Source organism: Papio anubis, chromosome 1 (genome assembly GCF_008728515.1).
Source record: "Papio anubis isolate 15944 chromosome 1, Panubis1.0, whole genome shotgun sequence".
NCBI classification, from domain to species: Eukaryota; Metazoa; Chordata; class Mammalia; order Primates; family Cercopithecidae; genus Papio; species Papio anubis.
The window spans coordinates 214441348-214468086 of record NC_044976.1 but is presented as its reverse complement, the minus strand read 5'-3'; the positions used below and the strand labels follow the sequence as shown (position 1 = coordinate 214468086).

Here is a 26739-nt window from a genome sequence, read left to right as displayed (position 1 = left end):
AAGATTAAAAGTATTAATGTATATAAAGGGCATAAAGCTGGACCACGGTAAACAAGTTACAATAATGTAATCAGAATAATCCAGAAAACTAACACCAAAATAGAACTTATTTGCCCGAAATTCAGACTCATTCTCCCACCCTTACCCCACCCTCCCACCTCCAGACAGGGAAGAAGCCGGGGATTGAGCTCATCTCGAACGGCCAGTGATTGAACCAACCATGGCTACGTAATGGAACCTCCATAAAAACTCTAAACAAAGAGAGCTTCTGGAATGGCAAACACATCCACATGCCGGGAGAACAGTGCACCCCAACTCCACAGAACAGAAGCTCCTCAACTGGGATGCCTTGCAGATCTCACCTCACCCTGTATGCCACTCCATCTGTTTCTTCAATTGCATCCTTTATAATAAACCAGTGAATGTTGAGCAAAGTGTTTCCTTGAGTTCTGTGAACCTTTATAGCAAATTATGGAACTAAGAAGGGGGTTGTGGAGACCCCCAATTTGTAGCCACATCTAACTGAAGTGTGAGTAACTTAAGGATCCACTACCTTTAATCAGCAGTTAGCCTACTTTCCTGGAGAACGGTCTTGTGGGACCAAATCCTTAACCTGTGGGATCTGTAGTAACTCTGGGTAGTTGGTATTAAATTGAGCTGAATTGGCCGGGCGCGGTGGCTCACGCCTGTAATCCCAGCACTTTGGGAGGCCGAGGTGGGCGGATCCCGAGGTCAGGAGATCGAGACCATCCTGGCTAACACGGTGAAACTCCGTTTCTACTAAAAATGCAAAAAATTAGCCGGGCGAGGCGGCGGGCGCCTGTAGTCCCAGCTACTCGGGAGGCTGAGGCAGGAGAATGGCGTGAACCTGGGAGGCGGAGCTTGCAGTGAGCCGAGATCGCGCCACTGCACTCCAGCCTGGGCGACTAAGCGAGACTCTGTCTCAAAAAAAAAAAAAATAAAATAAATAAATAAATTGAGCTGAATTGTAGGACTCCCAGTTGGTGTCCACAGGGAACTGGAGAATTGTTTGGTGTGGAAAACCCACACATTTGGTGCCAGAAGTACTGAGTAGAACTAGATCCTAGTAGTAGTAGTAGTAGTAGAAGTGCAAAAAAAAAAAAAAAAAAAAACCACCACCCACATTAGGCCAGGCGCAGTGGCTCATGCCTGTAGTCCCAGCTGCTAGGAAGGCTGAGGTGGGAAGATTGCTTGAGCCTGGGAGGCGGAGGTTGCAGTAAATCGAGATTCCAGCCTAGGCAACAGAGCAAGACACTGTCTCAATCAAACCCCCAAAACCCCACACATTGATGGGCTATGTCAAAGTGACACAGGAGCCAATGGAAAGAGCTCCCAATGGCCAAAGCTGAAACAATTCGAGCAACAAAATGAATAAAGTGGTACTAGCTCATAACTCAAAGTATAAAATAAATACCCAGCGTGTCCACACTGACACCGCATCCACACTGACGCCGTGTCCACACTGACAGGGATGAGCGATCAAGCACAGCAGTCCCCCTTATCCACAAGGGGTAAGTTCCAAGACCCGCAGTGGGTGCCTAAAACCTCAGATAACACCAAGCCCTATGTATACTATGTTTTCCCCTATTCATACAGGCCTATGATAAATTAAGCACATTAAGAAATTAACAACAATAACCAATAATAAAATGGAATAATCATAACAACATACTGTAATAGAAGTTATGTGAATGGCCTCTCTCAGAATATCTTATTGTATTGTACTCATGCGTCTTGTCATATGTGAGATGATAAAATGCCCGCGTGGTAAGATGAAGGGAGGTGAATGACACAGAGCACCGTGATGTAGTGTCAGGCTACTACTGACCTGATGATACACCAGAAGGAAGAGCATCTGCCTTGGGAGATCCCAGGTCATTGAGCCATGACAATGTTCATGGTTAAATGTCAGGGCAGAAGATGTCAATGATTAAAGGCAGGTAGCATATACAGTGTGGATAAGCTGGACAAAAGGATGATTCACATCCTGGTAGGACAGAGAGAGATTTCGTCATGATACTCAAAATAGCCTGCAATTTAAAATGTATGAATTGTTTATTTCTGGAATTTTCCATTTAATATTTTCAGATCTTGGTTGACCCTAGTTAACTAAAACCATGGAAAGCCAAACCATGAATAGGGGGAACTGTAAATAAATACATAGGAGAAAAGATACAAATCTTCTGTTCAGAAGAATTTCAAATAATTCATGTAGATTATCTGCCCTAAAGGAGGGAAGCATAGCTCCATAGTCCTTGAGTGTGGGCTGCACATATGACTTCCTCCCAAAGACTGCAGAATGAGGAGACAGAGTCACCACAGGGGAGAAACCAGACAAACACTACCTCAGCCAGGCAATCGAGGCTAACATCAACAGTGATCAATTGTGTTGATATTCGTAGTACATACCCTTGATGTCATGTGATGAAAATGGTACTTTACCTCTGTGGTTTTCCTCCTAAAATCCCATTTCCACCAGTCTAATCAGGACACAAACATCAAATTCTAATAGAGAGGGATTCTGACCCGTTCTTAAAATTGTCAAGGAGGTCATTAAAGACAAGGAAAGCCTGAGAAACAATCACAGCCAAGAGAAGCCAAAGGAGTCATAGCAACTAAATGGTAACCTGGTGTCCTTGATGGGACTCCAGAGCAGAAAAGGACATTAGATAAAAATTAAGAAAATCTGAATAAAGTATGGACTTTAGTTAATTTTTAAAATCACTTTATTGGCCTGGCATGGTGGCTCATGCCTGTAATCCCAACACTTTGGGAGACCAACGTGGGAGAATTGCTCATGCCCAGGAGTTCAAGACCAGCCTGGAAACACAGCGAGTCCCTGTCTCTACAAAAAGTAAATAAATAATAACTAAATAAATCAAAATTACTTTATTAACATTGTACTTTGAACAAATTTTGCCACCATTACTAAGTCGCAATACAGTATCATGGTTAAGATCACAGACTCTAGAACCAGACCACCTGGTTTAAAGATCATATTCATATATATTCATATATACATAGCTCTGTAATCTTTAGGAAAAATAACTGCTCAAATATTCAATTTTTCTCATCTGTGAAAAGGACAGTATCGAGTATCTAGCTCACAAGGTTTTTTTGAGAGTTACCACCTGAACTATAGGAATATTCAATCAAAGTTACCCATTATCATTACTAATTTTTTCTAACTTAGGGAAGTTGCCTAGTATCTCAGGAAAGTAAGTTATACAGATTTGATTGAGAGAAAATGAGTTTTCTATTAGTCATTCACAGGAAGCATATATGGAAAGAGAGAAAACAGGCAAAGGTCTAATGTCACACTCAGTGTTATTAGCATTACTTTTCACGAAGATATAAGCCTTATAGGAATCTGCTGACATTTCACTAATAATATTTCGGAACTAGCAATTACTATAATTTTTGCAATGGGTTAGATAAGCATATCATCTTTCCTAAATATTAAATAATTTTTTTTATTTAATGCTCCTTTAAAAATATATTATTTACCTTATTTTTAGTTGTTCCTACTCTAATAGGCCACAAAATATAAACGGCAGAGTTGCTTATTATAAAATATAAATTAGTATGCCAATATAATAATAAAATGCCACTTAATTGATAAAAATCCTAGTTGAGGCAAGTTCTAGCATTACATAATAATTCTCTAGCTACCCAGGGGGCTAAGGTGGGAGGATCACGTGAGCCCAAGAGTTCCAGGCCAGCCTAGGCAACATAGTGAGACCCGATCTCATTTTAAAAAATAATTAATAGTTCCCTTTTCATTTTAATTCCATATTGGGTGTATCAAAGCCAACAATTTCACACTGTATTTGTTTTTCACCAATGGAAATGCTAAGAAGACTAAAAAACTACATATTGCACTAAGTTAAAATCTAAACCATAGGAGAAAAACAATAAAGTTAAACTTAATTTCAAAAGAACAATTTAATGATAATAAATGCAAAAGGAGCAGTCATAACCAAAACACAAGTCAAATCATCTAAGGATACAAGAGAAGTTTTTTAAACAAATAGTGCAGCTGAGTTTTTTCTAACATGGAGATGTCTATATACATATTTTAATATCTAATTAGGTACTCAAAATGCCACCTACAGAAATTGAGACAAAATAATAAGCCCCTAGGCCGGGCGCGGTGGCTCATGCCTGTAATCCCAGCACTTTGGGAGGTTGAGGTGGGTGGATCACGAGGTCAGGAGATCGAGACCACGGTGAAACCCCGTCTACTAAAAATACAAGAAATTAGCCGGGCGTGGTGGCGGCGCCTGCAGTCCCAGCTACTCGGGAGGCTGCAGCAGGAGAATGGCGTGAACCCATGAGGCGGAGCTTGCAGTGAGCGGAGATCGCGCCACTGCACTCCAGCCTGGACGACAGAGCAAGACTCCGTCTCAAAAAAAAAAAATAATAATAATAATAATAATAATAAGCCCCAAGAGGAATACTTACCATGGGAACTGTTTAAAGCATACAAAAAAGAAGGTAAAGAAATGCCCTCAAGGTTAATTAACTGAAAGTCAGATAATGTCATTGTTCCATTTGACCCAGTTAATACCAATACATATTCCAGACACATGCTGTTAAAAAAAAAAAAAAGAAACCAATTATTGGCCTTTGGCTGGGTGGAGGGGGTCAGGGGAGGGAGATGGTAGGAATAGTTCTTAGTGAGTTCTTTCTTCATAAACAACTTGATCCAAAGACAATATACCACCAAAACACTAGGCTTAAATGAAATACTGTAGCTGGGCGCGGTGGCTCACGCCTGTAATCCTAGCACTTTGGCAGGCTGAGGTGGGCGGATCACTTGAGGTCAGGAGTTCGAAACCAGTGTGGCGAACATGGTGAAACCCCGTGTCTACTAAAAAATAAAAAAAAAATTAGCCAGGTGTGGTGATGCATGCGTGTAATCCCAGCTACTCGGGAGGTGGAGGAATGAGAATTGCTTGAACTCGGGAGGTGGAGGTTGTAGTGAGCAGAGAACGCGCCATTGCACTCCAGTCAGAGTGACAGAGCGAGACTCTGTCTCAAAGAAAAAAAGAAAGAAATACTGTACTCAATCTTCATCTAGTTTTATGTTAATCTGTGCTTTCATTTATCAAATGTTTATTGATCAGCTACCATCTACTATAAATACATTCTAATTTAAAAGGAAAACAGATCAACTATAGTAAATCACAACAGATCAGTGCTAACACTTAGTGAAGTACATGGACAGCACTACAGAGGCACAAGAGTGGCACCCACCTCAGACTTGAGGATGGGCCTTAGGTAAAGATGAGAAGAAGGAGTCGGAAGTTGGACTAGAAAGGTGTTCATTCATCCCTGTCTCCTCCAATCCCCACATCTAGTCACAAAAACGTTTAGACTCTCTAGATTCTCAAACCTTCTCCGCCATTTCCTCTGCTGCTGTCTAATCCAAGACACCACCATCATTATCTGCTCTTGCCGTGCTCCAACCTTCCACAGTGCAAACAAGTCATCTTTTTTTTTTTTTTTTTTTTGAGACAGGGTCTCACTGCATTGCCCAGGCTGGAGTGCAGTGGCTATTCACAGGTGTGATCATAGCTCACTGCATCCTCGAACTTCTAGGCTCCAACGATCCTCCCACCTCAGCCTCCCAAGTAGCTGGGACTCCAGGCTCGTGCCACCACATCTGGCCAAGTGACCTCTTAAAAACATAATGAATTGTATCATTTCCCTGTTTAAAAAGCTTCGATGGCTCCCTCTTGCTCTTGGATAGAAGTCAGCCTCCCTGACCTGGTCACAAAGACCTGGTCTCTGCCTACTTTCAAACTTCATTTCACACCGTTCTTCCCACCCTCACGTCTCCATTCCAGCCACACTGGCCCTCACACAACTCCTCTAACAAGCTATGCTCCTTTCTTACTTCAGGCTTGTAAATTCACAGCTCCATCTGCTACTATTAGTAGTTTCTGGTAGAGGAAATGTCACATTCAAAGCCACTGAAGTAAGAAAAATGTAAATCAGACCGGGCGTGGTGTCTCATACCTGTAATCCCAGCACTTTGGGAGGCCAAGGTGGGCAGATCTCCTGAGGTCTGGAGTTTGAGACCAGCCTGACCAACATGGAGAAACCCTGTTATAAAAACAGAAAATTAGCTGGGTGTGGTGGCGCACGCCTGTAATCCCAGCTACTCAGGAGGCTGAGGCTTGAACCCGGGAGGCAGAGGTTGTGGTGAGCTGAGATTGCGCCACTGCACTCCAGCCTGGGTAACAAGAGTGAAACTCTTGTCTCAAAAAGAAAAAAAAAAAAGAAAAAAGAAAAATTTAAATCAGATGTCCCTCTTGTGGAAGTGTGAACTTTTTTGAACTACTTATAATAATTATGTTGCTGTTTTTTTTTGAGACAGAGTCTCCCTCAGTCACCCAGGCTGGAATTCTCATGCCTCCGACTCCCAAGTAGCTGGGATTACAGGTGTGTGCCACCACACCTGGCTAATTTTTGTATTTTTGTAGAGACGGGGTTTCATCACATTAGCCAGGCTGGTCTTGAACTCCTGGCCTCGAGTGATCTGCCCACCTCGGCCTCCCAAAGTGCTGGGTGCTCCCAAAGTGCTGCCCACCTCGGCCTCCCAAAGTGCAGGTGTGTGCCACCACGCCTGGCACAATAATTATGTAACTCTTTAATGGTTCTCTTCTCTACCGTAACAGTTCTAAGAGGACAGGGCCCAAATCTGTTTTATTCCCCAACATCTAGCACCAGGCCTAACATGGTAAGTAAGGACTGATGACATTTCTAGAGCTCTTACTGCATGTGAAGTTCTCCATGACATCCTTTACCACCACATGGGACAAGCTCTGCTATGCTCCTCATTTGACATGTGAAGAAATTAGAACACCTAAGTACCTTGCCTAAAGTTATCCAGCTCTTAAGTGGCAAAGCCAGAATTTGAACCCATAAGGATTAACTACAGACTTCATGTTCTTAACCACTAAGCAATACTATTTACTAAGTGAAGCCCGGGATAAGGAAGCAATATGAGTACAGCCTAGCACTGTCATTATGGGAACAACAAAGAAATTGTTCTCTATGATGAAGCATGTAATACAGTGTAGAATGCATGAATGGTGATACCAAACATGTAATCAGAAGAAAAAAAAAAAAACTGGAGAAATAAGACATCCTTGTCTGTTTTGTTAGAATTCAGACTATCCTAAGGGTAATGGGAAGACATTAAGGGTTTTAGGTAGAGAGTTCATTAACCAATAGCCAGATTTACAGCATAAGTGATAAATGAAAACAAGAAAACCAGGTAAGAGGTTTTTGCAATGAGCCAGGAAGTACAGATAAACGTGTATGTGACAGGAAATTAAGGGAGTTTTTTTGTAGGGGGAGTAGAGGGGGTGTTTTTCAACAGAGTCTTGCCCTGTCGCCCAGGCTGGAGCGCAGGAGGTCACTGCAACCTCTGCCTCCAGGTTCAAGCGATTCTCCTGCCTCAGCCTCCCAAGTAGCTGGGATTACAGGTGTGCGCCACCACACCCAGCTCATTTTTATACTTTTAGTACAGATAGGGTTTCTCTATGTTGGCCAGGCTGGTCTCGAACTCCTGACCCCAGGTGATCTTCCCACCTTCACCTCCCAAAGTGCTGGGATTACAGGCGTGAGCCACTGCGCCCAGTCAAGGAGTTTATATTTTATGGCTTGTATTTTCGCTGCCATATAATAAGTGAAGAAGTTTGCAGAGTGAATGAAGAAGGGAGAGGATTATCAGTATGAGGAGATCATGAATTTGTGCAGGAGATCAAAACCTTTTCTGAATCAATCCGTGTTCAATGTCACAACAAAGAAAGACTGAGGTTCTGCTCTAGATTAAAGACGACTAGAGACACATGACAACTATTAATAAATACAGTATGTGATGCTGGATTGAAACTTGTACTAGAGGCGGAAATGCTACACAAAGATATTGACAATTGAGACAACTGATAAAATCAGAATATGGACTATAGAATTAAAAATATCTGGCGGGGCGCAGTGGCTCACGCTTGTAATTCCAGCACTTTGGGAGGCTGAGGCAGGCAGATTACTTGAGGTCAGGAGTTTCAGACTAGTCTGGTCAACATGGCAAAACCCCATCTCTACTAAAAACACAAAAAGTAGCCAGGCTTGGTGGTGCGTGCCTGTAATCCCAGCTACTCAGGAGGTTGAGGCAGGAGACTCACTTGGTCCACCCAGGAGGTGGAGGTTGCAGTGAGCTGAGATAGCACCACTGCAACAAAGCAAGACTCCATCTCAAAAAAAAAAAAAAAAAAAAAACTATGTTAAAGTTCATAGAGACTTTGCATAAGAGACTATCTTCGTTTTGGGGAAATACACACCAAAATATTAAGGGATAAAGTGGCATGATTGTTTAACATAGTTCCTTCAAATAGTTGAAGGGAAAAAAAATTTTATATGTAGAAACAGAAAGAAAGAATGATTTAAAAAATGGCAAAATGTTAAGAAAAAATAATTTGGACAAAGGAAATGTGGGAATTCTCTGTGTATACTATTCTCACAATTGTTCTGTAAATTTGAAATTACTTCACAAAGTTTATTTCACAAAGTTATTTTGAAATATTTAGCGTTAAATAAGGTTATGTTCCAAGAATGGACTATCTGAATTCAGAATTTCAGAGGTGGCACAATCCTGAATATTGGCCACATCCATGGTTTGACCATGGAAGTGGATGGCTGAAGTGTAAGAGATAAAAAGTCGCTAAAATTGAGGTGAGACTTTAATTTTCCTTTCATTTCATAATACAGCATCGTTTCATATGAAATTTCATTGCATTTACTGATTTCACCTGAAGATTTTTAATCTCTAAATTCTTTTTCACTTTTGAGGCTTTTCATGCTATAACTATTGTGTAATTTAGCTACTAATGCAAATCAACTAACCATTTAAAGAGGTACACAGCTCTTCTTCCTCATTGCTAATGAAGATCCTAAATAAAAGAATCTCAAATCCCCATCGCTCTGACATATATTAGACATATTACCATTTTTCAGGTTTATTATCTTGGGCCCTACTCAGAATATTTAACCTCTGTGATAATACTGAATTTCATATAATTTTTAACATTTCAGCTACTTTCATTATTACCAAAGATGGTAATAATACTAATGGCACATCATCTCTACCATCTCTGGTAGGTGCTATCATTCCTAAGTCCTGAGCACCTCTGATTTAAAATATTCGAAGTAAACCACCAGCCTTCTGCATGGCTGGAAGGGGACTACTGGCCACCTGGTTACTCCAGGGGATGGGAGATTTAATCACTTGCTTTTTGACTTTCATCCAAATCCCCTCGATTTAGCCTGACTCCACATACATGCTTTCTGAGATGGCTGCTGTGTCTAATCCTGAGCCTTTCAAGGCTTTTAAGCTCAAATTGGTTTGTTTCTTTTTGGCTCCCTCTTCTATAAGCTTATACGTATTTTCTTTGTTTATGCTAGGTAAATTGCGCCTGGTCCAACCATTTAATAATGCATTATCTCCTCACTTTCTATCTTTTTACACACCACCATTATCTCCTTTCCTATTTTCTTCATCTCTGTATATTTGTGCCTTTTTTACTTCTTTACTGTCATTTTAGTGTGGTTTCAGGAGTAAAAATAAGTATGTGGGCCAGGCGTGGTGGCTCACACCTGTAATCCCAGCACTTTGGGAGGCCAAGCAGGCAGATCACCTGAGGTCAGGAGTTTGAGACCAGCCTGGCCAACATGGTGAAACCCCAACCCTACTAAAAATATAAAACTTAGCCAGGCGTGGTGGTGGGTGCCTATAACCCAGCTACTTGGGAGGCTGAGGCAGGAGAATCGTTTGAACCCCAGAGGTGGGGGTCACAGTGAGCCAATATGGTGCCACTGCACTCCAGCCTGGGCAACAAGAGAGAAACTCCATCTCAAAAAACTAAACTAAACTAAAATAAATATAGGTGCCCAACCACTATGTTGAAGTGGAGGTGCTATTCCAGTCTTTTAAATGATGATGCTGGATTAAATATGTGATTTGCAATCTGAGTGCCTCTGCAAATTTAATGGTAACTCTGAGCTATTTTCAGCATTTTCTTTTTTTTCTTTTTTCTTTTTTTTTCTTTTTTTGAGACGGAGTCTCACTCTGTTGCCCAGGCTGGAGTGCAGTGGTGCGATCTCAGCTCACTGCAACCTCTGCCTCTTCGGTTTAAGCGATTCGCCCACCTCAGCCTCCCAAGTAGCTGGGACTACAGGCATGCACCACCACGCCTGGCTAATTTTTTGCATTTTTAGTATAGACGGTGAGTACCTTGTGATCCTTTCGTACTAATTACATTATTTCTTTCCCATTTTAAAGAAATCAATCATAGACCTACATGTTGCCATTCAGAGCTTATGATCAGAATAAAATACAGATTTGCTTATTGTCTCTTTATCCTGTTACAGTGGAAATGACATGAAACCAGACATTTTGTTTCTTTTATTACTGAATCCCTGGATTTAGAAAATGTGTAGGATATAGTAATCACTTGTTTTTGTTTTTTTTCTTTTTCTGTATTTTTTTGCTTTTTTTTCTTTTTTTGTATTTTTATTTTTAGTAGAGACAGAATTTGGAAATTGGGTTATCCTCTGTAACCAGTAAGAACCATCAGAGATGAGATTCAACAAAATTATTTTTCCCAAAAAAAAAAAACTAGCCAGGTATGGCGGCACACACCTGTAGTTCCAGCTACTCAGGAGTCTGAGGTGGGAGGATCGCTTAAGCGCAGGAGTTTGAGGCTGCAGTGAGCTAAGCATGGGCCACTGCACCCCAGCCTGGATGACAGAGGAAGATGTCTCTCCAGAAACAAAAAGAAATTATTTTTCCAAAGTGGGTAGAGGATGAGGATCAAAGCTGGGTCAAAAAAAATCCTTACATAAGAACATTTACAACATAACATTTTTAAACAATTTAAATATCTAACAGTTAGGGAAACCTTAATAAATTATAGTCCGTAAGTCTTAATGTTAGGTCAAGTTGGTGCAAAAATAATTGCGGTACTTCTGATTACTTTTCTTTCCGATTTCTTTTTTTTTTTTTTTTTTTTTTAGATGGAGTCTTGCTCTGTTGCCCAGGCTGGAGTGCAGTGGCACGACCTTGGCTCACTGCAACCTCTGCCTCCTGGGTACAAGCGATTCTCCTGCCTCAGCCTCCTGAGTAGCTGGGATTACAAGCCTGCGCCACCACGCCTGGCTAATTTTTGTATTTTTAGTAGAGACGGGGTTTTACCATGATGGCCAGGCTGGTCTCAAATTCCTGACCTCAAGTGATCCACCTGCCTCAGTCTCCCAAAGTGCTGGAATTACAGGTGTTGGCCACCACGTCAGGTCCGATTACTTTTAATGGCAAAAACCACAATTTCTTTTGCACCAACCTAATACAACGAATGCAACTCTTTTATATGTTTTTAAGACATACTTGTGATGTGAAAAAATGTTTCTAATAGTAAGTGAAAACAGTTGGACATAAAACCATATTCAACATCATCTCAAGTTTATAAAACAAAACAAAATACAAATCTGCCTAGAAAAAGCCTGGAAGGAAATACACTAAAATGGCAAAATTCACTTTAAAGTTTAGATCAATGTTTCTTAACAGCATGTTCATTCTATGGTAACTTGTTAGAAATGCAGATTTTCAGACCCCACCCCCCTTCCCAAATTACTGAGGGTGGGATGCAACAATCTATTTCCAGAAGATTTTCTTCTTTTTTCCCCCCTAGGAGATTGGAGTCTCACTCTGTTGCAATGGTGTGATCTCGGCTCACTGCAACCTCTGCCTCCTGGATTCAAGCAATTCTCCTGCCTCAGGCTCCCCAGTAGATTACAGGTGCCCACCACCACACCCAGCTAATTTTTGTATTTTTATTTTTAGTAGAGACAGGGTTTCACCATGTTGGCCGGGCTAGTCTCGATCTCCTGACCTCAGGTGATCCACCCGCCTCAGCCTGCCAAAGTGCTAGGATTACAGGCGTGAGCCACCGCACCCAGCCCATTTTTTCAAATATTTCTTCTGTTCTAGTCTTTCTTTTCCTTCTGGCATTCCAATTACATGTTATTTCACACTTTTTAAATTATTTTGGGTGTTGTTTTTTCATTCTTTTCTCTCTTTGCAATTCAGTTTGGAAAATTTCTAGTGACATACCTTCAAGCTCAATGATTCTTTCCTCAGCCACGTTGAGCCTATGGACTCCAGGGTTCGAGCGAATCTCCTGCCCCAGCCTCACAAGTAGCTGAGACTACAGGCACGTGCCACCATGCCTGACTAATTTTTGTCTTTTTGTAGAGATGGGGTTTTGCCACGTTGGCTAGGCTGGTCTCACACTCCTAGCCTCAAGTGGTCCACCCTCCTTGGCCTCCCAAAGTGCTGGGATTACAGGCATGAGTCACCAAGCCTGGCCTGAGCCTTTAACATATTAATCATAGTTCTTTAAATTCCTTGATAATTACAAAACACCCATCATATATCTAAGTCCAGTTCTGATGCTTGTTTTGTCTCTTCAGACTGTTTTTCTTGCCTATTAGCATGTCTTGTCAATTTTTGTTGGAAGCCAGACATGATAGTAATCAGCCACCAGTGTGAGGCTTTACCTCAATCTGGCTAGGAGTAGGGCTGTGTTGAATGTTTGCTGTAGTTGTAGGTGCCAGATTCCTCTTCAGGCTTCCCTAAGAACTTGTCCTTAAATAGAGTCTCCATCTTCTAGGTCTTCCAGCTGCAAGCCACTGTTAATTGTACTGAACTGTATTCCTGTTGATGTGGTGGTAAGCTATGGGTGAGGAGAATTCTATCATCTTATGATGAAATCTCAGTCTTTTAGTGGACCCGTGTCAATGGGCTGTGACCTTCACAAGAGTTTCAGCTTCTCCCCATCCCTTGAGATAAGACCAGACTAGAGGGCACTGAAGTTGGCCTTTTTATGAAGAATGCACTAGCATATTTCAAAAGGGTTGCCTTCCCCTTCCCCTGCTAAACCAACCTTGCTTGGCTCTTCACCAGAATAACCTGGTGGGGTTCCCAGGAATAAAAGCGGAGGAAGCGTGAGGGGCCTCCTAAGACTGCGGGCCTCCAGGAGTTTCTCACTCTCATGACAGCCCATGTGCAACCTCCAGCGATTTGTCACAATTCACAAATATTTCTTCCAGTTTATGGCTCCCGGAGCAACCGGAGTGATGACTTCCTTTTGAGCGGAAACTGGAAGTCTGCTTTACCTATCTAAGCCTCCATTTCCTTATTTGGGGAAAGCAGGTAACAGAGGCACCTACCACATAGATTTACTGTAAGGATTAAAGGACATAATACATGTAAAACATTTAGCCCAGTGCCTACTTAAGAGTAAGAGCTCTATACACGTTAACCATTGGGGGGTTTTCCCAACATTTTTAAGTGCTTCCTTCATGAAATTCTTCCTACCTGGCTTTAGTGACACTATTTGCTCATTTTCCCATGATTTTGCAATTGTGCTTTCAATCTTATTCACAAGTTATTTTTTTCCATTCAATCACTGATTTTCACCCAGAGTTCTGATCCTAGTAATTTCTCCTTTCAGTCAACATTCTCTTTTTTTTTTGGGGGGGGGGGTGGCGGAGGTTGACAGAGTCTCACTCTGTTGCCCAGGCTAGAGTGCAATAGCACGATCTCGGCTCACTGCAACGTCTGGCTCCCTGGGTTCAAGCGATTCTCCTGTCTCAGCCTTCCAAGTAGCTGGGATTACAGACGCCTGCCACCACACCTGGCTAATTTTTGTATTTTTGGCAGAGAGGGGGTTTTGCCATGATGGTCAGGCTGGTCTCGAACTCCCTACCTCGGGTAATCTACCCGCCTGGGCCTCCCAAAGTGCTGGGATTACAGGCCTGAGCCACTGTGTCCCGCCTCAGTCAACATTATTTTTTATTGTATCCATTTTCTCTGGACATTCTCAACCATTCCCAAGACTACAACCACTTATAGAGGGATACATTCAAGCGATCCAACACACATCATTCTCATTTCTCATTCAATAGATATTTAGGTACCAAGGACATAGCGCTGCCTATGTTATATCTCAACCTGGATGCCTCACAGGCACCTACACTCAACATGTGCAAGACTAGAACTAGTATTGACATAACTCTATTATTCCTCTTTATTCTGCTACCCAACCAGAAACCATGTCCCTGACCTGACTCAATATTCATATCTGTCCTATTACAAAATCTATCCATTTCCTCTAGCCTATCTCCTTGTTTCATTCCTGACTTCATCACTTTGGTTTAGGGTCTTATCTTTCTGGACAAACCTGGAGTCCATCTAATCCACTGAACACACTTGCTCAAGTGATTTTTCTAGACAACAAATATGATTGTCTTTTGTTTTTTGTTTTTTTTTTTAATTTTTTTTTTTTTAGACAGTCTCATTCTGTCACCCAGGTTGGAGTTCTGTGGCGCCATCCTGGCTCACTGTAACCTCCAACTCCCGGGTTCAAGTGATTATCCTGCCTCAGCCTCCCATCTTGTTAAAAACTTTTAATCACTCACCAATGCTTTAAGAATAAAAACTCCCACATCTCCTAACCTATCCTAAATTTCAGGCATATTGAATCTTCACGATTTCAAGTATGTTATTTCTTCTTTTTGTGAAATAGCCATCCCCTACTTGTTCTCTGGGCTATTATACCTTCAAGATAAGCTTGGGGCTGGGAGCCGTGGCTCACACCTGTAATCCCAACACTTTGGGAGGCCGAGGCAGATGGATCACTTGAGGTCAGGAGTTCCAGACCAGCCTGGTCAACATGGTGAAACCCCGTCTCTACTAAAAATACAAAAATTAGGCCAGGCACAGTGGCTCACGCCAGTAATCCTAGCATTTTGGGAGGCCAAGGCAGGCGGATCATTTGAGGTCAGGAGTTCGAGACCAGCCTGGCCAACATGGTGAAATCCCATCTCTACTAAAAATACAAAAAAATGAGCCCAGCATGGTGGCACACGCCTGTAATCCCAGCTACTTGGGAGGCTGAGACATAAGAAGTGCTTGAACCCAGGAGGCAGAGGTTGCAGTGAGCCAAGATCATGCCATTGCATTCCAACCTGGGCGACAAGAGCAAGACTACGTCTCAAAAAAAAAAAAAAAAAAGATAAGCTTCGGTTATCTCCTTCGGAAAGGCAACTTTTATTCAACATTCAGCAAATACTAAGCTATATGCCATGCTCCGGGTATATAACAGCAAATAACAGCATGAGCATGATCCCTATCCTTTTGGAAGAGTCTAGAAGGAGAAGCAGACATCAAACGACACATCTACAGGTAACTACAAAATATAGAGAGAAAGAGGAAAAAAAAAACCAGCTATGAGAGGGAATAAAAAGTGGCTATAATTTAAAGAGGGTGTGTGTGAATCAGGTGGCTCTCCCCGGGCACCCAATCATCATATATGTGCAACTATCATAGCATTTATCACATTATTGTATCATTATCTCCTTAGCTGCCTATCTTCCTCATTAGATGGAAATTCTTCAAACCAAAGGTCAGATAAATTGACACTAACAAGCAAAATCTTAAAAAGAAAAAAAAAGGCAATGTCCAAATTCTAGCCCAGGTTTTTAAACTCCCAATTTTACTAGTGCATTTTAAAAAAATAAAATTATGGGCCAGATGTGGTGGCTCAAGCCTGTAATCCCAGCACTTTGGGAGGCCAAGGTGGGAGGAATGCCTGAGGCCAGGAGTTTGAGACCAGCCTGGGCAACAAAGCAAGATCTTATCTTTACCAAAAATAAAAATGTTAGCTGGGCACAGCGTCACGCCCCTATAGTCCTAGCTACTTGGGAGGCCAAAGTGGGAAGATCACTTGAGCCCAGAAAGTAGAGGCTACAGTGATGGAGCCACTGCACCCTGGCCATGGTGACAGAGTGAGACCTTGTCTCTTTTTTTCTGGTTTTTTTTTGAGATGGAGTTTCGCTCGCTGCCCAGGCTGGAGTGCAGTGGTGCTCTCGGCTCATCACAACCTCTACCTCCTAGGTTCAAATGATTCTCCTACCTCAGCCTCCCGAGTAGCTGGGATAGCAGGCATGTGGCACGACGCCTGGCTAATTTTGTATTTTTAATAGAGAGGCTGGGGTTTTTCCATGTTGGTCAGGCTGGTCTTTAATTCCCAACCTCAGGCGATCTGCCCGCCTCGGCCTCCCAAAGTGCTGGGATTACAGGCGTGAGCCACTGCACCCGACCTAGACCTCATCTCTTAAAAAATAAAAATATAAACTAAAATTACTTTTTTACACTCTTAATATCTATAAAATCCATACTAGAGGTTTACAAAGTATTGTCAAGTACAAGATCTGGTAAACACACTTTCACAAGTGGGTAAGAATAATTTTTAATTATCATATTTAAGTGGGTTTTTAAAGTTTTGTAGACCTGACATTAAAATGAGATTTTAAAAATAAGTGCCTCTAAAAGTCTAATCACCCTGCTACCATCATCTCCTGGGCTTCCCCATGTAGTCCTTACCCATTTACACATATAATTTTTATATATTTGGCTGCAACCCAACAAGTCGACATACAACAATTTATTTTGTATACTCCATTAGTTGGACATGCAAATTTTATCTATATTTTCAGATTTAAAGATAACTTTACATTGATCATTTTGTGCTTATAGCTTTTTTTATTCTTTTCAGAATATCTTTTTTTTTTTTTTTTTTTGAGACGGAGTCTTGTCCAGGCTGGAGTGCAGTGGTGTGATCTTGGCTCATTGCAAGCTCTGCCTCCCGGGTTCATGCCATTCTCCTGCCTCAGCCTCCCGAGTAGCTGGGACTACAGGCGCCGCCACCACGCCCGGCTAATTTTTTGTATTTTTAGTAGAGATGGGGTTTCACCGTGTTAGCCAGGATGGTCTCGATCTCTTGACCTCGTGATCCACCCGCCTCGGCCTCCCAAAGTTCTGGGATCAAACACATGAGCCACCGCATCTGGCCCAGAATATATTTCTAAGAATAAATATCCAGAAGTATATTAAAGCTCAAAGCATGTGGACATCACTTTTTATTATTATTATTATTTTAGTTTTAAGGAATGGAAAGTTTAATAGGCAAGAAGGGAGAAGGAAGAAACTTCCCTGTAGAGACAGAGGGGGGGGCTCCAAAGCCGAGAGAGGAGACCCCCGACTTATTACTATTTTTTTTTTTTAGCAAAGAGAAGGTCTCACTATGTTGCCCAGGCTGATCTCGAACTCCCGGTCTCAAGTAATCCTCCTACCTCAGCCTTCCAAAGTGCTGCGTTTACAGATGTAAGCCACCTTGCCTAGCCATCATCATTTATTCTTTAATACAAATTTCCAAATTGCCTTTGAGAAACAATGTACCATTTTTTTCATTCTGAATGTACTCAACATTTTCTATTAAAATGTGGTAAAATATACATAATGTAAAATGTACTGTATTAACCAGTTTTAACCGTATAGTTAGTTCAGTAGTGTTAAGTACATTCACTCTGCCGTGCAACCAATCTCCAGAACTCTTTTCATCTTGCAAAACTGGAACTCTATACTCCTTAAACAACTTTCTGTTTCCCCTCCTCACAGCCCCTGGCAACCAGCAATCTACTTTCTGTCTGCACAAATGTGACTTCTCCAGGTATCTCATGTAAGTGGGATCATAGAGTACTTGTCCTTTTGACTGGTTTATTTCACTTAGCATAATGTCTTTCAGGTTCACTGAAGTGGTGGCATGTGTCAGGATTTCCTCCTTCGAAGGCGGAGTCAGATTTCACGGCATGTACACACCACACTGCGTCTGTGCATTCATCCGCTGACGGACGCCTGGGCTGCTTCCACCTTCTACCTGTGGTGAATACTGTTGCCATGAACATGTTGTGCGAATATCTCTTCAAGACCTTGCTTTCAATTATTTTGGATATATACCCGTAAGTGGAATTGCTGGGTCAAATGGTAATTCGATTTTTAACTTTTTGAGGAACCGCCATACCACTTTCCATAGTAGCTACACCGTTTCTCATTGCCACCAACAGTCCACGAGGGTTCCAATTTCTCCACATCCTCACCAATACTTATTATTTGGGGGACTTTTGCTGATAGGCGTGAGGTAGTATCTCACTGTCCATTTGATCTTTAAATTTATGACTATTCTTGAGACATTTTTGTAAATTTTATAAATCAGTACAAAAACAAATTTCAGTCCAGTTTTTCTTCAAATTTTGTTTTATTCTGAATAAGAGGAAACAAATTAGGCTTCAAAAAGCTAGTTTTCTTCTTTTGTTAGTCTTAACTGGGTATTTATATTGGTCTAAGACAGGAAGAAAACCTATTAAATTACCCCAGAAATATGCAGGAATGCATTATGTATGATCCCAATTGGTAAGACTTAAAGTTTTCTTAATTTTTATGTTTTATTTGTTTTTTTGTTTTGAGACGGAGTCTTGCTCTGTTGCCCAGGCTGGAGTGCAATGGTGCAACCTAGGCTTACTGCAACCTCCATCTCCCACGTTCAAGCGATTCTCCTGCCTCAGCCTCCAGAGTAGCTGGGATTACAGGCACCCACCACCACACCCATCTGATTTTTTTATTTCTGGTAGAGACAGGGTTTCACCATGTTGGTCAGGCTGGTCTCAAACTTCTGACCTCAGGTGATCTGCCCACCTCAGCCTCCCAAAGTGCTGGAATTACAGGCAGGAGCCACCACGCCTGGCCAACTCCTATGTTTTATGTTAAGCAGATAACTAATAATTACTAATTCGCTAGATATGTACCAAACACTTTCCTTCCCATTTATTCAGCATTCCTTTATTTTACTTTATTTATTTACTTATTTATTTTTTTGAGACAGAGTTTCGCCCTGTCACTCAGGCTGGAGTGCAGTAGTGCGATCTCGGCTCACTGGAACCTCCACCTCCTGGGTTCAAGCGATTCTCCTGCCTCAGCCTCCTGAGTAGCTGGGATTACAGGCACACGCCACCATACTCGGCTCACTTTTTGTATTTTTAGTAGAGACGAGATTTCACCATGCTGGCCAGGCTGGTTTCAAACTCCTGACCTCAAGTGATCCACTTGCCTCGGCCTCCCAAAGTGCTGGGATTACAGGTGTGAGCCGGCCTCAGCATTCCTTTGATGCTAGGCACTGTGGTAGGTGCTGGGGATGTAAAAATGAGTAAGAAAACATTGTCCCCATTGCATTGTGAAACACTGGGGTATAATTATCCCCACTTCACATCTGAGGAACCTGAAGCTACTTAGGTTTAGCATCTCGGCTAAGATCAGATAATTAGAGCTTGGGGAAGACGGAATTCAAATTCAAGGCTTACTTCAAAGCTCAACCTTTGTGCCGTCCCACAGACTACACTCTATACTATCAACAGCTACTATGAGGCTAGGCAAGGTGGCTCATGCCTGTAATCCCAGCACTTTGGGAGGCCGAGGGAGGCAGGTCACTTGAGCTCAAGAGTTTGAGACCAGCCTAGCCAACACGGCGAAACCCTGTCTCTACACATTTAAAAAATTAGTCGGGTATGGTGGCTTGCGCCTGTAATCCCAGCTACTCGAGAGGCTGAGGTGGGGGGATCGCTTGAGCCCAGGAGGTAGAGGCTGTAGTGAGCTGTGATGGCGCCACTACATTCCAGCCTGGGCAACAGAGCAAGACCCTGTCTCAAAATAAAAGAAGAAAGAAGAAACCCAACGTTATTTAAGGGAACCCTTTTTATAAAGTAATAGGCACCTGTAATTTCTGTTTTTTACTTTATATTTCCAAATGTTGGGTTTTCAAAAGAGTGGCACAATGAAGGAAATCAAAAACAAAACAACAAACCTTGTAGAACCTTCTCCATCTAGGAGTTGATAATTGAATTAGAGGCACTTTTTCAAGCAATGTTATCAAAGCATGCAAAGTAACAAAGAATAGTTTAATACAAACAAAAATAGTAAATCCTAGAGTGAGCTTTTAATATCTGCAGCTTACTAAAAAGTTCACATACTTTCCAAAGCTCACTGGCTGCCAAAAGTTAGAATTTTATACCTAAGCAGTTTGTTTCCTAGACAGGAATCTAATTACAAACAGAAGATCCTTCCAGTCCTATATAAAATTCTCTAAGAGACAGAAACAATAAGATTTAAGGAGCCAAAGAATCAACAATTGCATTGACTCTCCATTTAAACAGACAAAACAAAACAGAAGGAAAAGAAAGAACAAAACAAAAAATATTCTGGCTGAGGAAACTTTGGAAAAATAATAAAACTTCAAAAATATTTTTTTATCCCATTTCAAACATTATTCTTTCAGTTAAAAAAGTGGTTTTAAAAATAATTTGGTTCTAACATTTAAACTTTTAGCTAATATAATTCTGTATAATTTTTAATCTATGAAAAAATAAATTATACTGTATGAAAGCAAAAAATGTTACAAATAACTATGACAACTTCAACGTACATAATCTTAGAGAAAAGTTTTATGAGCACAATAGCCCCTTCTAATTTAGGTAATTTTTCTTATCAATATTCTCAATACTTCTATCAAAGTTAATTTCTAAATGTTGAAGAAGAGTGGATAGGATGAGTACCCTGAAACTTATTCCCCTTTTAGAACTTTTAAAAATCTCAATATTAAAGATGAACTATTTAAAACATACGTGTATTTCTACAATGAGGTTTTTTGTAGTTGTTTCTTAAAGACATGCTAGTGAATACCGTGGCGTTGTGAAACAAAACGTTTTGCTGAGCCAGATGGAATAGAAGAATGTACCTTACTGGTAAAGCAGAGGGAAAAAGACCTAAAACGAGTTTTGTGTACTTTCAGGTATAGAATACGTTTGGGGGAAATAGCTAGGAATGCTTTGGTTAAAACATAAGCTGTCTTCGATTAATTCAAATGTTCTGAATTCAACAAATATGTTCCAAGCACTCTGCACAACACTCAGTATTAACAGATCAGAAATGGTCCCAGACCTTTTGGAACTTACAGGGTAATGAACACATCCTTCAAAATTATCCTTTCTTTTGTGTGATTCCATGGTCATCAAATACAAATTCACACTACCCAAAGCTTAGTACCCATAAAACAGTATATTACATTACCAAAATCAGCCTGCGGGTCACTGTATATACCCCTATTTAAATTAATAAATCATTCAGGCTTGCACATCAGTCTTTTATGAGTTTAGTTGAGTGAATCCTCAAAACTTAATCAATTCTAATTGGTTAGATGTAATTTCTGAAAATTCAAAATACAGCAGCTGGCAATCAAAATAGTAATGGACTATTTCCATTAAAAGATCACCAAAGTGAGTCTCTACTTAGTTTATCCTCTGACAAAATGCCTTTATTTCATAATACCCTTCAAACTGCAACTAGTTAATCCATAAAACTGTTAACAATAAATGAGATATAGCATATGAGTGCTTCTGGAACTTTGGTTTTTTTTTTTTTTTGAGACGGAGTTTTACTCTGTCGCCAGGCTGGAGTGCAGTGGCGCGATCTTGGCTCACTGCAGCCTCCGCCTCCTCAGTTCAAGCGATTCTCCTGTCTCAGCCTCCCGAGTAGCTGGGACTACAGGGCGTGCCACCACGCCCGGCCTTCTAAAACTTTAATGTACATACAAATCACCCACAGACATGTTAAAATGAAGACTGATTCACTAGGTCGGGGACAGCCAGTGATGTCCAGGCTGCTGTCCACGGACTACAAGGATACACACCTAGCACAGTGGTTGGCACCGAGACTACTCAACCCAGTTAACTATTCCCTCCCATTTGTATATATCTCATCTCCCTTACTGATCTCACCTTCCTTGGAAGCAAAGACAATGACTTTTTCATCTTTGTATCTTTCAAAGTTCTAAGTAGAGTGAATGCCTTATCTACATAATGGCATTAGATATATGTATTCTGAATGAATGGCATCCACCTTTTAACAGTGATTATTTCTTCTATGAGTTATCAACAGAATTGTTTCTCTGAATTTATTTTAAATAGAAAAATATTGTTCAAAAGCTGAAAAATCAGGAAAACTCTCAATTTTAAAAACCGATAAATACTGTATTTGTACCATACTCCAGTGCGTTTTTTCTCATGCTGACCTAACCTTTTTTAAGAAAATAAATATCCATAATTACCTGCTAGTTTATCTCCTAATGGTTTTCCTTTTTTTTTTTTTTTTTTTTTTTTTTTTTTGGTAAATAAAAATAAGCCATCAATTTTTCAGGGAAAGTTTTAAAACTACCCTTTTCTTTGTATGCAAGGGCATCTTTGTAAAGTAATACCTATAAAATAATCCTGGCTTCTCGGATTAATATTATATAAAAATCACAGTATCCTTGTTATCAATAGGTAGACCGTTGGCACAGTTTCATGTGTGTCTTCGCCGATTTTCTGTGATCACCGGAACTGACTAAATATCTCAGGATTCGTTTCTTCCCTTGTAAATATTAGCTGTTAACCTGACCACACTTGGTTCTGTGCAAAGAAAAATGGTTTGAGGGGGTGTTTTGAGCACTCCAGAAAGAAAACAAAGGAGGAATATTTTCACTTCCTACTTGTTTACCTTTACTGTTTTATGGCTTTTTGGATATTTTTGGGTGACTTTGCCACCTACCAAACACAATTATTTTTGAGTACCTAAGGGCATGGTAACCAAGGATCGGGTTTTAATCCTACCATTAATCACACCATGAATTGAAAACAACATGAAAGGTCTTGCAAATAAACTTAATCACTTTTTGGCGTCTCCGCACAGGCAACACACCGATGCCTCTGATCTGGCGACCTTAGGCCTCGAAGCGCAGTCCCGCCTCTGCAGGCGGCCACCGCGCGGGGCTGGGTGGTCCCCCGGGGACCGCGAGCGGTTCCAAGGTCTCCGCCAGCTTTTGGTTTTCATCTTTATTAAAACTGCTGTTTGGGTGTGTGTCTTTTTTTTCTTTTTTTAAGACAAGACACCAGGCCAGTTGCGCGACGCAAGCCGGCCGCGGGGCAGGCATTTCGGAGCACCGGGAAGGTCGGAGGCAGCGGCGGTGACCTCCAGACCGTCCTCCTGCGTCCTCATTAAAGGAGGCAAAATGGTGGCCGCCAACGCCATCAGGCTGCGCCAGGGCGGGGTTTCGGCGCCAACACAGAGGATCCCGCCAGATTCTGGCGGCCAGAACTCCTCCTCACCCAGGCCACCCCCCGGGGCCCACAGCCTGGACAGCTACGGGCGTGGCGCCTGCGGCACCTAGACCCCCGGCGAGGGTGTGGAGGCGGGACGACTTCCCCGCGACAGTGAACAACGACGCCATTATCAGCACCCCCTGCCGGCGCCTCCGGCGCAGCCCGCGCAGGAGCCGAGGCCCGGCCTCCGAGGGAGGGGGAAGGAGGACGCGGCGGGAGGAGAGGAAGAGGGGGAGGAGGGCGAGAGGAGGGGAGAGAGAACAGGGCGGGAGGAGGGAGAAGACGGCGGGAGGAGGGAGAAGAAGGCGGGAGGAGGGGAGAGAGGCGGGAGGAGGGGAGACAGGCGGGGCGGAGCGGAGCGGCAGGCTAGGCTGGGCTGGCTGCGGGGACGGGGGCAGGGCGGCGGCGGCTGCTGCTGCTGCGGGTGGCCCCCTCCTCAGGCCACCCTCTCCTTGCGGCTGGGGACTCCAGATGGACGAGGGCCCACCCCACCCGGCGCTTCCCCGTGCGACCCGGTGTCGCGGCGGGCGGCGAGGCCAGCGGCTCCCCGTCGCCCCTACCTTACCTTCCCTGTCTTTCTCGTCCGCCATCTTGCTGCGGAGCCGGTCGCCTGGGAGATGCCTAACGATAACCTCGGCCGCGGTGTCCCGGCCTGCTCAGCGCCCCGCGGCGAGCCTGGCCTGGAGGAGGGGCCGCTCCGAATTCTGGGGGAGGAAGACCCTTGGGCGGGGCGGGGAGAAGACTCCGAGCGCGCGCCGCGTCCCCGCTTCCCGCCACGACCCTCGCGCTGGGGGAAGACCAGAAGCCGCGTCTGCCACCCGGCCCCCAACTTAGTCCCTGCAGACCCGAGGCCGGAGCCCGACTAGTCGCGGACCTAGCAGTGTTACTTCATCACACGGTCCCCAGCCCCCCCTTCCCTTATTTCTCATCCATTTGGGGACAGCACGCGCGCGCACACACCCTCGCCCCTCCTGTCCTGTTTGTGCGACGTAGCGTTGCTCGATTTTTGTTGTGAACTGCAGATTTTGAAAAGCGCCGGAGAGCTAGGTGAAGAGCTGGGCTCCCGAGGGGGTGACAGAACCAGCCCGCGGCCCGGCCTCCTCCTCCCGCTTCCCATCGGCCTGGCTGCTGCAGAACGGCCGCGCCTGCCCTCCCGGTTTCTCCCGTCCAGTCCTCACCGTCCTTTCCCAGAGAAAGCGGCAGCACAGCCTATGACAACTAAGCTGAAACGGAAAAACTGGGCCGGGCGCATAGAGGAAACCAGAGCCGTTCGACTATTATTACTAGAGGAGAGGAATAGCTGTAGAAAAACATGCGCAAAATAGGCGCAAACATTGCGTCGTCAAGGCTGCAATGTCTCATACAAAATAGAAGGTTCTCATAGCAACAAAAACGTGCCCATGTTGTGCTCAGTGTTAACATGCGTTAAAATGTTCTTAGTTGTGAAATTTGACATGACCGCTGGTTAAAGTTACAATGGAAGTTTTAAATCCTGCTTTCCGGAAACTTTGCAGCCATAGCATGAGGTTAAATTTTTCTTATTTTCAGGACAAGTTTACTATACTGGAATATAGTAAAGCTCTTTTTATAAAGAGCTTTGAATAAAATACCTAACGATGTGGTTCAAACGAACACATTTTCAAAACTAATCTTAAATGGTATTTCAGTGCATATGTTATGTAAAAGCAATTTATAAACTAAACTAAATTTTAAGAGCCTTCAAAATACAAAGTACTCGTATTTAATGACTTAACAGTTTTAATGCTTTTATTCTGTTTCTATAATCTCTCAGGAAATCCTGACTATATTTTTATTAAAATAACTTTTTCTGTAGAAGATACCCATTTGGTGCTGTGATCAGCATTCTGCCTGAAATTGAATATAAACAACTGAATCATTACAAAATGGCTCATGTTAGAAGATACTTAAAACGAATACAATCTTGTACAGTAAATTTTTAACACCCCAAAATAACGAAAAGTAATTATTAGCATTCATTTATATCTACATCTCAGTCAATATGATCTAAATATTTGTGTTTAAAGACTCCCCCTCTCCATATAGATAATGAAAGGCTTTGAAGTAAGCGTAGGAAACCCTAAGCTTGGTCTCAGGCTTGCTATTCCTTCACTGTGCTTTTTCGTCTGCTGTTTACAGTGTCCTTTTTCTGGAGTGTCTGTCTCTGCTCTCTCCCCCGCCATCATTTCAGCTTCCCACAAACACACACGTGTCCCCTCCTGGTTGTCATGCAGGATGACTGTCTTTGTTTTTGTTTTTGTCTTTTGTTTTTCGAGACGGGGTCTCGCTCTGTCCTCCGGGATGGAGTGCAGTGGTGCGATCTCTGCTCACTGCAGCTTCCGCCTCCCGGTCTCAAGTGACCCTCCCACCTCAACCTCCCAAGTAGCTGGGAGGAGAGGCTCGCGCCACCATGCCTGCTAGTTTTTGTATTTTTTGTAGAGACAGGGTTTCCCCCTGTTGCCCAGGCTGCTCTCAAACTCCTGAGCTCAAGCGATCTGCCGCCTGCCTCGGCCTCCCAAAGTTCTGGGATTGCAGGTGTGAGCCACCGTGCCTGGCCAGGATGACCTTCTCGAAGCTTTCTCTCTCAGCCTTTTCCTCTATGGCCCCATACTCATAGAGCCTCCCACATTGATTTGCAATGCCTTCGTTCGTTCACTTGTTTCCACCTACCAAACAGTAAGCTCTTGAAGACAGAAACAGCATTATTAATTCATATATCCCCAGTATCTAGTACAATTTTTCTGTTTGGTAATATATGTCTTAAAAATTAAGATAGGAATAAGTCTTCTCAATGACTTTTTTTCAAAAAAGACCCAGATTCAGCACGTACTGTGTGTAAGACAGACCTTCCTTTTACATTACGTTTTCTCATCAGTAAAAGTACTGGGCCAGGTGCGGGGGCTCACGCATAATCTCAGCACTTGGGGAGGCCGAAGCGGGTGGATCACTTCAGGTCATGAGTTCAAGACCAGCCTGGCCCACATGGTAAGACCCCATCTCTATTAAAAATAGAAAATTAGCCAAGTGTGGTGGCTCACACCTGTAATCCCAGCTACTGGGGAGGCTGAGGCAGAAGAATCGCTTGAACCCGGGAGGCAGAGGTTGCAGTGAGCCGAGATTCACCGCTGCACTCCAGCCCAGATGACAGAGCAAGACTCCATCTCAAAAAAAAAGTACCAGTATTTCATGTCAATAAAATAGAATTCTTATATAAACATATATAAATTAAAAATTATTATTTTAAGAGTTGAACAGATTTCTCTGCAAACCCTCCTGTATTTTTATATTTTTAAAACTAACTGTATTCAGCAAAGCTTTTTATTATGTAATTATTCCAAAACACATTAATCATTATTTCTCTGAACTCCTACAGCACATTTAAAACAGTACTGTTTCTCTAGGTGTGGGTGAGTAAAAAAATATTTAATATATGTTAATTAACTCCCCCATCCCCTGACCCTGCCAAGGTTTGAATAGGAGCCTACACCCTTATAAACTCTTTTTATATACCCACACTACCTAGCCTAATCAGGACACATATTAGTTGCT

The 26739-nt window shown here is 42.6% G+C and overlaps 1 protein-coding gene and 1 pseudogene across 3 annotated transcripts in view; one reads left to right on the top strand and one right to left on the bottom strand.

The window, feature by feature from the left end:
- Positions 1 to 23854, bottom strand: part of EFCAB2 (EF-hand calcium binding domain 2) — a 153339-nt gene extending 129485 nt beyond the window's left edge. For both annotated transcript variants that reach the window (XM_009196026.4, XM_003893674.5), the window contains exon 1: positions 23738 to 23854. In XM_009196026.4, coding sequence (XP_009194290.1) covers positions 23738 to 23762 — 25 coding nt within the window. In that variant the 5' untranslated portion in view covers positions 23763 to 23854. The remainder of the gene's footprint in view (positions 1 to 23737) is intronic.
- Positions 23496 to 25625, top strand: LOC103880323 (annotated as a pseudogene). Its single transcript, XR_641284.4, has one exon. The product of XR_641284.4 is annotated as an uncharacterized LOC103880323 (transcript).
- Positions 25626 to 26739: the final 1114 nt, after the last annotated feature.